Raw genomic sequence first — 13,437 nt, 5'->3', positions numbered from 1 at the left:
GTTGAAAGAATCAAATGGATGTCTATGACTTCCTTGAAAAGCCACCAGGTAGAAAAATCAAGATGTGGAATAATTATAAAAGTATGAATTCATTATGTTTTTAAAAACTGTATCAATCTGTGTGTGTGTGTGTGTGTGTGTGTGTGTGTGTGTGTAGTCACTAGAGTAAGAATAGAAGTGCAGTGGACAGAGAGGGAGAGAATTTCCAACTCATACACATTAGTAATGTCTGATTTGTTTAAATTGATATATATATATATATATATATATATATATATATATATCTCATGTAATATAAACCTATTAATATATCAGATGACCAAACCAATAGTGAAAGAATTTCTATGTAGGGTACCAAAGAAGAGAAATATTCTAAGTGTATGCATTACTTTTGGCTCTTTCAGTTTAATGATAATTTGATAGTACTCAAGGTACCAAAACTTCTGAAAGTTTAAAAATATATCTGCACTGTCCTAGTGCATCAAATGTTTTCAGTTAGAAACAAGAGGTCATTGTAATTTGCATTCCTTTGTGACTTCCTCCCCTAACCACAGTCTATAGATACCAACACCAAATATGGCCCCCTGCCACTGAGTAGGCTGTGGGAGAGTGAACCATGATTCTACCCAGTTTACTCCAAGCCTGAGTACAGGGGTCTGATAATTGCCCTTGGACATCAAGAAGTCCATTATAATTTTTAAAAATTTTTATTATGTTCAATTAGCCAACATATAGTACATCACAAGTTTCGATGTAGTGTTCAATGATTCATTATAAAATTTAAGTGGAAATGAAAAGTAACCTAGAACAGCCAAGACACTCTTGAAGAAAAAAATCATAAAGTTGGAGGAAACACATTACCAAATTTCAAGACTTGTACAAAGGTACCATAATTAATTTAGTTTAGTATTTATCCAAGTACATAACTAGAACAGATGAACATAGGGGGGGAAAAGAAAAGAGAGGCAAACCACAAACAGACTCTTAACTATAGAGAACAAACTGAGGGTTGCCAGAAAGGAGGTGGGCAGGGGATGGATTAAATGGGTGGTGGGTATTAACGAGGGCACATGTTGTGATGAGCACTGGGTGTTGTATGTAAGTAATGAATCACTAAGTTCTGCTCCTGAAACTAATATTACAATATATGTTACTAACTGGAATTTATTTTTTTTTGAATTTTCTATTTTTTATTTTTTTAATAATAATTTTTTTATTATGTTAGTCACCATACAGTACATCCCTAGTTTTCTTTATAATGTTCCATAGTTCATTACATGCATATAACACCCAGTGCAGCATGCAATACGTGCCCTCCTTAATACCCATCACCAACCTATCCCATTTCCCCCCTTCCCCTCTGAAGCCCTCAGTTTGTTTCTCGGAGTCCATAGTCTCAAATGGTTCATTCCCCCTTCTGTTTACCCCGACCTTTCTTCTTCCCTTTCTTCTCCTACCGATCTTCCATATGAAACCATATGATAATTGTCTTTCTCTGCTTGACTTATTTCGCTTAGCATTATCTCCTCCATTCCCGTCCATGTTGCAGCAAATGTTGAGAAATCGTTCTTTTTGATGGCTGAGTAATATTCCCTTAGATATATGGACCACATCTTCTTAATCCAGTAATTTGTTGAAGGGCATCTCGGCTCCTTCTACAAATTAGCTATTGTGGACAATGCTGCTATGAACATTGGGGTGTATATGGCCCTTCTCTTCACTACGTCTGTATCTTTTTTTTTTTAAAGATTTTATTTATTTATTCGACAGAGAAGGAGACAGCCAGCAAGAGAGGGAACACAAGCAGGGGGACTGGGAGAGGAAGAAGCAGGCTCATAGCGGAGGAGCCTGATGTGGGGCTCGATCCCATAACGCTGGGATCACGCCCTGAGCCGAAGGCAGACGCTTAACCGCTGTGCCACCCAGGCGCCCCAATACGTCTGTATCTTTGTGGTAAATAGCCAGTAGTGCAATTGCTGGATCACAGGGTAGCTCCATTTTTAACTTTTTAAGGGACCTCCACACTGTTTTCCAAAGTGGCTGTACAACTTGCATTCCCACCAACAATGTAGGAGGGATCCACTTTCTTCACATCCTCTCCAACATTTGTTGTTTCCAGCTCTGTCAACTTTTGCCATTCTAACTGGCAAACGGTGGTATCTCAATGTGGTTTTGATTTGAATTTCCCTGATGGTTAATGACTTCGAACATTTTTTCATATGTCTGTTAGCCATTTGTATATCTTCATCAGAAAAGCGTCTGTTCATATCTTCTGCCCATTTTTTTATTTGATTATTTGTTTCTCATGTATTGAGTTTGAGAAGTTCTTTGTAAATCTTGGATACCAGTCTTTTATCTGTAGTGTCCTGTACAAATATCATCTCACATTCTGTGGGCTGCCTCTTAGTTTTTTGTGGTTTTTTTTTGTTGTTTTTTTTTTTACTGTTTCCTTGGCTGTGCAGAAGCTTTTTATCTTGATGAAGTCCCACAGGTTCATTTTTTCTTTTGTTTCTCTTGCCTTTGGAGATGTGTCATGAAAAAAGTTGCTGTGGCCGATGTCGAAGAGGTTACAGCCTATGTTCTCCTCTATGATTTTGATGGATTCCTGTCTCACGTTGAGGTCTTTCATCCATTTTGAGTCTATCTTTCTATATGGTGTGAGAGGGTGGTCTAGTTTCATTCTTTTGCATGTAGCTGTCCAATTTTCCCAGCAACATTTATTGAAGAGACTGTCTTTTTTCCACCAGATGTTTTTTCCTGCTTTATCAAAGATTAGTTGCCCAAGAGCCGAGGGTCCATTTCTGGGTTCTCTATTCTGTTCCATTGGTCTCTGTGTCTGTTTCTGTGCCAGTACCATGCTGTCTTTGTGATCACAGCTTTGTACTATAGCTTGAAATCCGGCATTGTGATGCCCCCAGCTTTGTTTTTCCTTTTCAACAATTCCTTGGCAATTCGGGGCCTTTTCTGGTTCCACACAAATTTAAGGGCTGTTTGTTCCAGTTCTTTCAAAAATGTCATTGGTATTTTGATCGGGATAGCATTGAGGGTGTAGATTGCTCTGGGTAGCATGGACATTTTAATTATGTTAATTCTTCCGATCCAGGAGCATGGAATATTTTTCCATCTTTTTGTGTCTTCTTCAATGTCTTTCAAGAGTGATTTATAGTTTCTAGAATATAGTTCCTTTACATCTCTGGTTACGTTAATTCTGAGATAACATATGATTTTTGGTGCTATTGTAAATGGAATCAATTCCCTGATTTCTTTTTCTTCAGTCTCATTGTTCGTATATAGAAATGCAACTGATTTCTGAGCATTGATTTTGTATCCCGAACATTACTGAATACCTCTATAATTTCTAGTAGTTTGGGGGTGGATTATTTTGGGTTTTCCATATAGAGTATCATGTCATCTGTTAAGAGAGAAACTGTGACTTCTTCTTTGCCGATTTGGATAACTTTTTTCTTCTTTTTTTTGAATTTATTTTTTTTCAGTTGCAATAAATGTTCTTTTTTATAATAATTTTTTATTATTTTATGTTAGTAACCATACAGTATATCCTTACTTTTTGATGTAATGATCCATGATTCATTATTTGCGTATAACACCCAGTGTGATTTGGATACATTTTTTTCTTAACATGTAAACTATAATTTGTTTACTCATGAGACAATTTTCTGTGTTGATATTAGGATGACTTTTCTTTTCTTTTTCTTTTTAATTTTTTAAATTATATTATGGTAGTCACCATCCAGTACATCCCCGGTTTTTGATGTAAAGTTCGATGATTCATTAGTTGCGTATAACACCCAGTGCACCAACTGATTTCTGAGCATTGATTTCCTTACTACCCATCACCAGTCTATCCCATTCCCCCACCCCCTCTCCTCTGAAGCCCTCAGTTTGTTTCTCAGAGTCCATAGTCTCTCATGCTTCATTCCCCCTTCTGATTACCCCCCCTTTCTTTATCCCTTTCTTCCCCTACCGATCTTCCTAGTTCTTATGTTCCATAGATGAGAGAAATCATATGATAATTGTCTTTCTCTGCTTGACTTATTTCACTTAGCATTATCTCCTCCAGTCCCATCCATGTGGATGCAAATGTTGGGTAATCGTTCTTTCTGATGGCTGAGTAATATTCCATTGTATATATGGACCACATCTTCTTAATCCAGTCCTCTTTTGAAGGGCATCTCGGCTCCTTCAACGATTTAGCTATTGTGGACAGTGATGCCTTGAACATTGGGGTACATATGGCCCTTCTCTTCACAATGTCTGTATCTTTGGGGTAAATACCCAGTAGTGCAATGGCTGGATCATAGGGTAGCTCAATTTTTAACTTTTTAAGGGACTTCCACACTGTTTTCCAGAGTGGCTGTACCAACTTGCATTCCCACCAACAATGTAGGAAGGATCCCCTTTCTCTACATCTTCTCCAGCAATTGTTGTTTCTTGCCTTGTCTATTTTTGCCATTCTAACTGGCATAAGGTGGTATCTTAGTGTGGTTTTGATTTGAATTTCCCTGATGGCTAATGATTTTGAACATTTTTTCATGTGTCTGTTGGCCATTTGTATGTCTTCATTGGAAAAGTGTCTGTTCATATCTTCTGCCAATTTTATGTTTCGTTTATTTGTTTCTTGTGTATTGAGTTTGAGAAGTTCTTTGTAGATCTAGGATACCAGTCTTTATTCTGTAGTGTCATTTGCAAATATATTCTCCCATTCCGTGAGCTGCCTCTTAGTTTTTTTGACTGTTTCCTTAGCTGTGCAGAATCTTTTTATCTTGATGAAGTCCCATAAGTTCATTTTATCTTTTGTTTCCCTTGCCTTGGAGATGTGTCATGAAAAAGGTTGCTGTGGCCAATGTCGTAGAGGTTGCTGCCTATGCTCTCCTCTAGGATTTTGATGGATTCCTGTCTCACATCAAGGTCTTTCATCCATTTGGAGTTTATCTTTGTGTATGGTGTGAGAGATTGGTCAAGTTTCATTCTTTTGCATGTAGCTGTCCAGTTTTCCCAGCAACATTTATTGAAGAGACTGTCTTTTTCCCACTGGATGTTTTTTCCTGCTTTGTCAAAAATTAGTTGCCCAAAGAGCCGAGGGTCCATTTCTGGGTTCTCTATTCTGTTCCATTGGTCTATGTGTCTGTTTTTGTGCCAGTACCATGCTGTCTTTGTGATCACAGCTTTGTACTATAGCTTGAAATCCGGCATTGTGATCCCCCTAGCTTTGTTTTTCCTTTTCAACAGTTCCTTGGTGATTCAGGGCCTTTTCTGGTTCCATACAAATTTAAGGACTATTTGTTCCAGTTCTTTGAAAAATGTCCTCGGTATTTTGATCGGGATAGCATTGAAAGTGTAGATTGCTCTGGGTAGCATGGACATTTTAACTATGTTAATTCTTCCGATCCATGAGCATGGAATATTTTTCCATCTCTTTGTGTCTTCTTCAATGTCTTTGAAGAGTGATTTGTAGTTTCTAGAATATAGATCCTTTACCTCTCTGGTTAAGTTAATTCCAAGGTAACGTATGGTTTTTGGTGCTATTGTAAATGGGATGGATTCCCTGATTTCTCTTTCTTCAGTCTCATTATTTGTGTATAGAAATGCAACTGATTTCTGAGCATTGATTTTGTATCCCGCCACATTACTGAATTGGTCTATAACGTCTAGTAATTTGGGGGTGGATTCTTTTGGGTTTTCCATATAGAGGATCATGTCATCTGCGAAGAGAGACAGTTTGACTTCTTCTTTGCTGATTTGGATACCTTTTATCCCTTTTTGTTGTCTGATTGCTGTTGCAGGGACTTCTAGTACTATGTTGAATAATAGTGGAGAGAGTGGGCATCCTTGTCGTGTTACTGATCTTAAGGGAAAGGCTTCCAGCTTTCTCCATTGAAATGATATTTGCTGTAGGCTTTTCATAGATGGTTTTTATGAGATTGAGGAATGTACCCTCTATCCTTGCACTCTGAAGGGTTTTAATCATGAAAGGATGCTGTATTTTGTCTAATGCTTTTTCTGCATCTATTGAGAGAATCATAGGTTTTTTGGTTTTTTTCTTGTTGATAAAATCTATGACACTGATAGATTTGCGAATGTTGAACCACCCTTGCATCCTGGGATGAATCCCACTTGGTCATGATGGATAATCCTTTTAATATACTGTTGGATTCTATAAGCAAGGATCTTGTTGATAATTTTGGCATCCATATTCATTTGGGAAATCGGTCTGTAATTCTCCTTTTTGATGGGGTCTTTGCCTGTTTTGGGGATCAAGGTAATATAGGCCTCATAGAATGAGTTTGCTAGTTTTCCTTCTGTTTCTATTTTTTGAAATAGCTTTAGGAGAATAGGTATTATTTCTTCTTTGAATGTTTGGTAGAGTTCCCTGGGAAAACCATCCAGTCCTGGCGTTTTGTTTTTTGGAAGGTTGTTTATCACTGTTTCAATCTCTTCATAATTAATTGGCCTGTTTAAAAAATCAATTTCTTCCTGTTCAGTGTTGGCACTTTATAGGTTTCCAGGAAGTCCTCCATCTCTTCCAGATTGCTTAATTTATTGGCATAAAGCTGTTAATAAAAGTTTCTAATATTCCTTCCAATTTCATTGGTGTTGGTTGTGACCTCTCCCTTTTCATTCATAATTTTATTAATTTGGGTCCTTTCTCTATTCTTTTGGATAAGTCTTGCCAGTGGTTTGTCAATTTTATTTACTCTTTCAAAGAACCAGCTTCTAGTTCTGTTGATCTGCTCCACTGTGCTCCTGGTTTGTAATTCATTGATCTCTGCTCTTATCTTGATCAATTGCTTTCTCGTGCGTGAATTAGGCTTGTCCCTCTGTTGTTGTTCCAGCTTCTTGAGGTGAGAATATAAAAACTGCATTTTAGATTTTTCTGTTCTTTTGAGTGAGGCTTGGATGGCTATGTATTTTCCCCTTAGGACTGCCTTTGCAGTGTCCGATAGGTTTTGGACCATTGTGTTTTCATTCTCGTCTGCCACAGAACTAATGGATATTAACGTATTTTTATCTATGTCTCTTTATTCTGGTTGAGAGTTGGCCTCTGTATCTTGCTGCTCCCCTGTTGGGAGCATAGATATTTATAATTGTCATATCCACTTGTTGGATACATCCTTCAAGAATAATATAGTGCCCTTCTGTGTCTCTAACTATAGTCTTTAGTTTAAAATCTAATCTGTCTGATATGAGAATTGCTACCCCAGCTTTCTTTTGACGTCCATTGGCATAAAGAATGGTTTTCCATCCATTCATTTTCAGTCTGGATGTATCTTTAAGTTCAAAAATGAGTCTCTTGTAGATAGCAAATGGATGGGTCATGCCTTTTTATCCAATCTGCAACCCTGTGGTGTTTTATGGGAGCATTTAGGTCATTCACATTGAGAGTGATTATTGAGAGATATGATTTTAATGATGTCATGTTGCCTGTAAAGTCTTTGTTTCTATAGATTGTAACTTTCTGTTCTGTATCACTCTTGGGGCCTTTTGACTTTTATAGAACCCCCCTTAATATCTCCTATAGGGCTGGTTTCGTGGTTGCAAAATTGGTCAGTGTCTGGTGATTCTGGAAGGTCCTTATCTCTCCATCAATTCTGAATGACAGCCTTGCTGGATAAAGGATCCTTGGCTGCATGTTTTTCTCTGAAAGAGCATGAAAAATGCCCCCCCCCACCCTTTCTCTCATTCCAGGTCTTTGTAGACAGGTCTGATAAAATCCTAATATTTTTGCCTTTGTACATGAGAAATGTCTTTGCCCTGGACACTTTCAATACTGTATCCTTGGATCTAATATTTGTGAAATGCACTATGACGTGACGTGGCGTAGGTTTGTCATGGTTGAATTTGGGAGGGGTCCTCTCTGCCTCTTGGACCTGAATGCTTGTTTCCTTTGCTAGATTAGGGAAGTTTTCAGCTACAATTTGCTCAAATATCTCTTGTAGACCTGTCTCTTTCTCCACCTCTTCGGGGATGCCGATGGTTCTGACATTGGAAGGTTTCACTGAGTCAGTAATCTCCCTTAATTTACATCTTGAGATTGGGTTTTTTTGAGCCAAGTTTCCGTTTTAACTTTCTCTTCTACCATCCCATCCTCCAATTCACTAATTCGTTCTTCTGCCTCATTTACCCTGGCCGTCAGAGCATCTAGTTTTGGCTGCATTTGATTCATAGCATTTTTAATTTCTGCCAGATTCGCTCTCGTTTCCGCCCTTAGAGATTCTATATTCTAGTTAATATTTTTGTTAATATTTTTTTCAAGTCTACACATCATCTTGACCATTGTTACTCTGAACTCCATTTCTGATAATTTGGTTATATCCATATCCATCAGTTCTGTGGCTGAGGCCACAGAGTCAGTATCTTTTCTTTGCTGGGGGGGATTTCTCTTTCTCGTCATTCCGATGAGGAGAGGTTGCAGGGTTGCCTAGAGCCCAAATTATTGGCTAGGACCCAGGCAGTGTGCACTTGTTTTATAGGGACCTTAGGGATGTGGGCTTTGATTTTTCAGCCTGCCTTTTAGTTGAGGGGCCTGCCGCGCTGATATTCAGGCAACACTGTTTGGTTAAAGTCTCCCTGTCCCCTCCGAGGGGGGATAGGGATTGGCACAATGTGAGCTGGTATTTCTGGGCTTTTGTTCTTTTGCGGCTTTCCCTGGTGGTTTTCTGTGCCTCTTCTGAGAGTCAGAGCAGCAATGGCTGAATCCTAGCCTCTATCTCAGAACAGAGAGATCGCAGTCCGCTCTCCACTGAGCTCTTTTGGCCCCTTTAACTCTGTTTCTGTTGGTGCTGCTAAAAACCCTGCAGCATCCCGGGTTGTGCACCCCACTGCCAGTGTCCCAGCCCTCACTTTCAGGGCTGGCATGTCTCTGTCCTTTGTGTTTCTAACACCGCCAGCCGCCCCCGCACACGCTCCCGAGCTCCCGGTCTCAGTCCGGTTGCAGTGAGCACACCGGAGCACTGGTTTTCAGTTCGGATGCACACGCGTTCCCAGGCTCACGGTCTCAGTCTGCTCTCTCGTGGGTGTCCATCCGGGAGTCCAGCCTGCTCCCCAGTGCAGGTGGCTACCGCTTCCCAGCGCCCAATGCGGAGGCTCCCTCCCCCTTCCGTTTATCTTCCAATATCTGTGCGTGGATTCACAGCTCCCCGCTTCGTACCTCAATATTCAGCGCTGGAGATGTTCATTTGTAGAGATCCAGATGTATCTGCCTGTGTCTCAGGCTGATTCCGTGGGTTTTCAGCATGGTCTGGTACCTATCCAGCTAGACTCAGGGGACCAGCTGAAAAGAGGACCCCTACTCCTCCCCAACTAACTGGATTTTAAATAAAAACTTTTTTTTTTAATGTAGGAATCCTTGATGTCTACTTTCTCTCACACTCCTCTCAGTTCATCAGTAACTCTTGTCAGTTCCAAATTACAACCAAATACTGTATTCACCAAATTTTTACTACTTCCTCTGCTACGATCCCAGCCTCTCATTTCTTAACTGCACTGTTGCCATAGCTCCTAGATGGTCCCCCTCCTTCCACACAGACCCCTTCTCCAGCCCGAATGATCCTTTTTAAAAGCTGAATCATGTTACTCTTCTGCTGAAAAGTTTCCAGGCACTACACAAATAATTCACAGTAAAAATCAAATCACAAAGACTAAAGGATCTAGCCCCTGTTGGCTTTAAAATTATCTCCTCAAAAAAAAAAAAAAAAAAAAAAAAATATATATATATATATATATATAAATCCCTCTCCTCGGGCTCTTCTACATGCTCACTCCCCTTCCTTCAGGGATGAATCTCATTTTTGTTCCTGAACATAGCTGGCATTGTCACATCTCAGAATGTTGCAGTTGCTGTACCTGCCCCCTGAAATACTTATCCTGCAAATATCCCAGTGGCTCTGTTCCCTGCTGCTTTCAATTCTTTGTTCAAATATCTTTGTGATGGTGACTGGGTGAGGCCAGTCATCATCACACCACTTAAAGTTATAGCCTGTCCCCTGCATTCCTGACTTCTTCACAATGCTGGATTTTATAGCACTTAAAAAAACACGAAACTTACATATTAAGTTTGTTTTCATTGTCTCCCCACTAAAATATAAGCTCCACAAAAGGAAAATATTTTTGTCTGATTTGTTCACTTCCAGAAATTTCCATAACACAGTAGATACGTAATAAATACCTGTCAAAAAAATCAATTACATATATATATCTTTTTTCTTTTTTAGAAATCAGGTCATGCTGTTTGTGCAGCAAAAAATAACTCATTTTCATAACCTGGAATTGAGAAGGCAGAAGTAAGCTGTCCCCACAAAGAAAGTTCTGGTTATAAAAACATACAGCCTACATTGGTTTAGGGAATTTGGAAATGAGATTTAATGCACTGTGCTCCTGTGCTGGGTTTTTATCATGGGCAAAAACTGACTTAAGTGTAATAAAGCCAAAATCTTTGCAATATGTTTAGATTTTAGGAAACAATCAGACACAATATATAACTAGCAACTACATTACAAATGCAAACATTCTCAACTTTATTACTTTAAGCACTTGCAGCAACACATACTATATAACTATAGGACATGATAGGCCAAAGGACAAAGAAACTAAAATGTTTATTATATCATTTACATAATTGATACACACTATGAATTATCATTAAATTTCTTATTAGCCATTCTTTATACAAACAAAAACATTTATGTGCCACCTTTTATTTTAATTCCACTATAGTTAACATAGTGTTATATTAGTTTCAGGTGTACAATATAGTGATTCAACAATTCTATATATTACTCAGTGTCATATTAGCCATTTTAGTGACTTTTCGTTTATCTAAAACCATGTTTCACAAACCTTCCTACTAATTCAGCTGTAATTGTCCATATGTTAATTTTGTTCTAAAGACAAGGAGCAGATCACATTTGAGAATTCTTGTCTTTTCAACCTGGTATCACTAAGTTAAGGGGTAAGAAGGTATAACTTACACAAAATGCAATGTTATTCAGACCTTTAATCTTAGTCTAAGATTGTCTCTCTTCTTCAAGAGAAAACATATAATGTGTAATCTTCCTTCAGAAAAAGAAGTTCATATATTTTGATATAATAGCAAGTCATTCTTATCTCTTGGATAAGGAAGTACCTTAAGATGTTGACTTTACAAAAATGAGAGTTGCTCATAATGCCACATACCAAGGGTTATGTGAAAATAATGAGGACAAGAAGAGATATACCTAAAGCTAAGGCAATAGGTTACGGAGATCATGACCTGAATGTTTTTTTATTTCAGTGGGTTCTAGAAAAATAGGCAGGGAATGCAATCCAGCCAGGGGTCCAAAATGGGGGAGAAACCATTGAAATCAAGGAGAATTTGGAGGGCACCACTGTATCAGTTAGCTTTTGCTGCATAACAAACCATTCCAAAACTTAGTGGCTTAAACAGCAACCATTGTTTATATGACAGTTCCATGGGCTGACAGTTTGGGCTGGGAATATGCTCAGGTGGATGAGGCTTCTTGTCTGGGTTTGGTTCAGTTGATTTCAACAAGGGCTCACTCATGCCTCTCCTATTACCTACCAAGTCACCTGGGAGCTTGTTGATTGTTAACTGGAATATCTTGGTTCTCCTCCATGTGGCCCCCACCTTCCCACAGCCTAGCTTAGACTAGTTCACATTGTGGTCTCAAGGTTCCAAGAGCAGCAGCAACGGAGTCTATCTAGGCTTGGAAATCTCACTTTCACTGACTCTATTAGTCAAAGCCAACCACAAGTCCTGCCCAGATTCAGTGGATAGGGAAAAAAAACCACACTTGCAAGGAGGGGCAACAAAGTAACTTGGCCATTTTTGCAGTCTACCACAGTCACCTCCACAATTTTTCAAGGAGATGTCCCTGGAAACATCACTAGGAAAATTAAGAACATGATATTAAGGAGGGTACATGTTGCAATGAGCACTGGGTGTTATACACAACTAATGAATTGTTGAACACTACGAAAAATAATAATAATAAAAACAAACTTTAAAAATAAAGAAAATCAAACTTTAAAATTTAAATAGCAAAAAAATAAGTAATGAGAAGTGAGTAAACAACTCAATATTGTGCAGGACAAAGTTTAAAAAAGTGATTATGCTTTTCTATAAAAAAATTTTTTTCAAAAAAGAACATGAGTGAGTAATGGTTACTTGGTAACAATAACTTTCCTCCTGTAAAGTATCCCCAGAGCTAATCTCATGTCCCTGTTCCTCAGGCTATAGATAAAGGGATTTAACATGGGTGTCACCACTGTATACATAACTGAAGCAATTATGTCTTTGACCTTGGAATTGTTTGATGACGGAATGAAATAAATCATTGCAAGAGTCTCATAGTACAAAAACACCACGAGGAGGTGGGAGCCACAGGTGGACAAGGCTTTGCAGATCCTCTTGATGGAGGGGACTCTCAGGATGGTTGCCCCAATGCGGATATAGGAGCCCAAAATAGCACAAAATGTCAGGAAGGCAAACACTCCCCCCTCAGTGAAGATAACTAGCTCATTGAGGGAAGTGTCTGAGCAGGTCAACTTCAAAAGGGCAGTGAGATCACAAAAGAAATGAGATATGGTATTGTCAGCACAGAAGGAGAGGTGGGACAGAAGGAGAGTGTGCAACAGGGCATGGGCACATGAGAAGAGCCAGGAGCCAGCCACTAGTAAAGTACACATCTCTTCCCTCATGACAGTGGTGTAGTGGAGTGGCTGACAGATGGCCACATACCTGTCATATGCCATCACAGAAAGAAGGAAATTTTCAAGACAAACAAAAAGTAGGAAAAAATACATCTGAGAAATGCACCCCACATAGGGGATGGATAAGTGCTGAGTCTGCATGTTCATGAGCATCTTTGGAACTGTGACAGATGAGAAAGAGACATCGGTGAAGGCCAAGTGGCTGAGGAGGAAGTACATGGGGGTGTGGAGGTGAGAGTCCAGCCTGATGAGCAGGACGATGAGCAGGTTCCCCAGCACCGTGGTCAGGTACATGCCCAGGAACAGGGCGAAGAACACGCCCTGCTGCTCTGGCCGGATGGGGAGCCCCAGGAGGAGGAACTCGGACACACTGCTCTGGTTCTCCCTCCTCATTGTCTCCTTAATCTCTGCTGGGATAAAAGGAGTAGGAAATATAAGGGACTGAGATATGGTGGTTATCATAACTGTGTGCACATAACAGCCACATGCTTTTTTTCCTGGAGACTGTCAAAATTGAGACAAACCACACATTTTGCTGTCTAAATCTTCTGTCTGCGCCCTTCTGGTCACACAGTGCCAGATTTCCAACAGCAAACAAGATTTCCTTCAAAGGAGACCAGAATAAATTTCTTCACTTATTGAGCCATGTTCCAGCTGCTTTCTTGGCACTGAGAATAGAACAGAAAATAAAACATTCAATCCTCTTCC

At 39.3% G+C, this 13,437-nt stretch overlaps 1 protein-coding gene across 1 annotated transcript; it reads right to left on the bottom strand.

The window, feature by feature from the left end:
- Window positions 1-12,180: 12,180 nt before the first annotated feature.
- LOC113266608 (olfactory receptor 1J4-like) lies at window positions 12,181-13,122 on the bottom strand. The gene has a single exon (XM_026514342.4). It carries the CDS (start codon window positions 13,120-13,122, stop codon window positions 12,181-12,183), a length of 942 nt encoding a protein of 313 aa, XP_026370127.3.
- Between the last annotated feature and the right edge of the window lie 315 nt (window positions 13,123-13,437).

The sequence above is a fragment of the Ursus arctos genome, unplaced genomic scaffold, assembly GCF_023065955.2.
Source record: "Ursus arctos isolate Adak ecotype North America unplaced genomic scaffold, UrsArc2.0 scaffold_18, whole genome shotgun sequence".
Lineage (NCBI taxonomy): Eukaryota > Metazoa > Chordata > Mammalia > Carnivora > Ursidae > Ursus > Ursus arctos.
This window is presented reverse-complemented; position numbering and strand designations above follow the sequence as displayed.

Coding starts and splice junctions, on each gene's coding strand:
- LOC113266608 (XM_026514342.4), bottom strand. CDS start 13,122: ATGAGGAGGGAGAACCAGAGCAGTGTGTCCGAGTTCCTCCTCCTGGGG.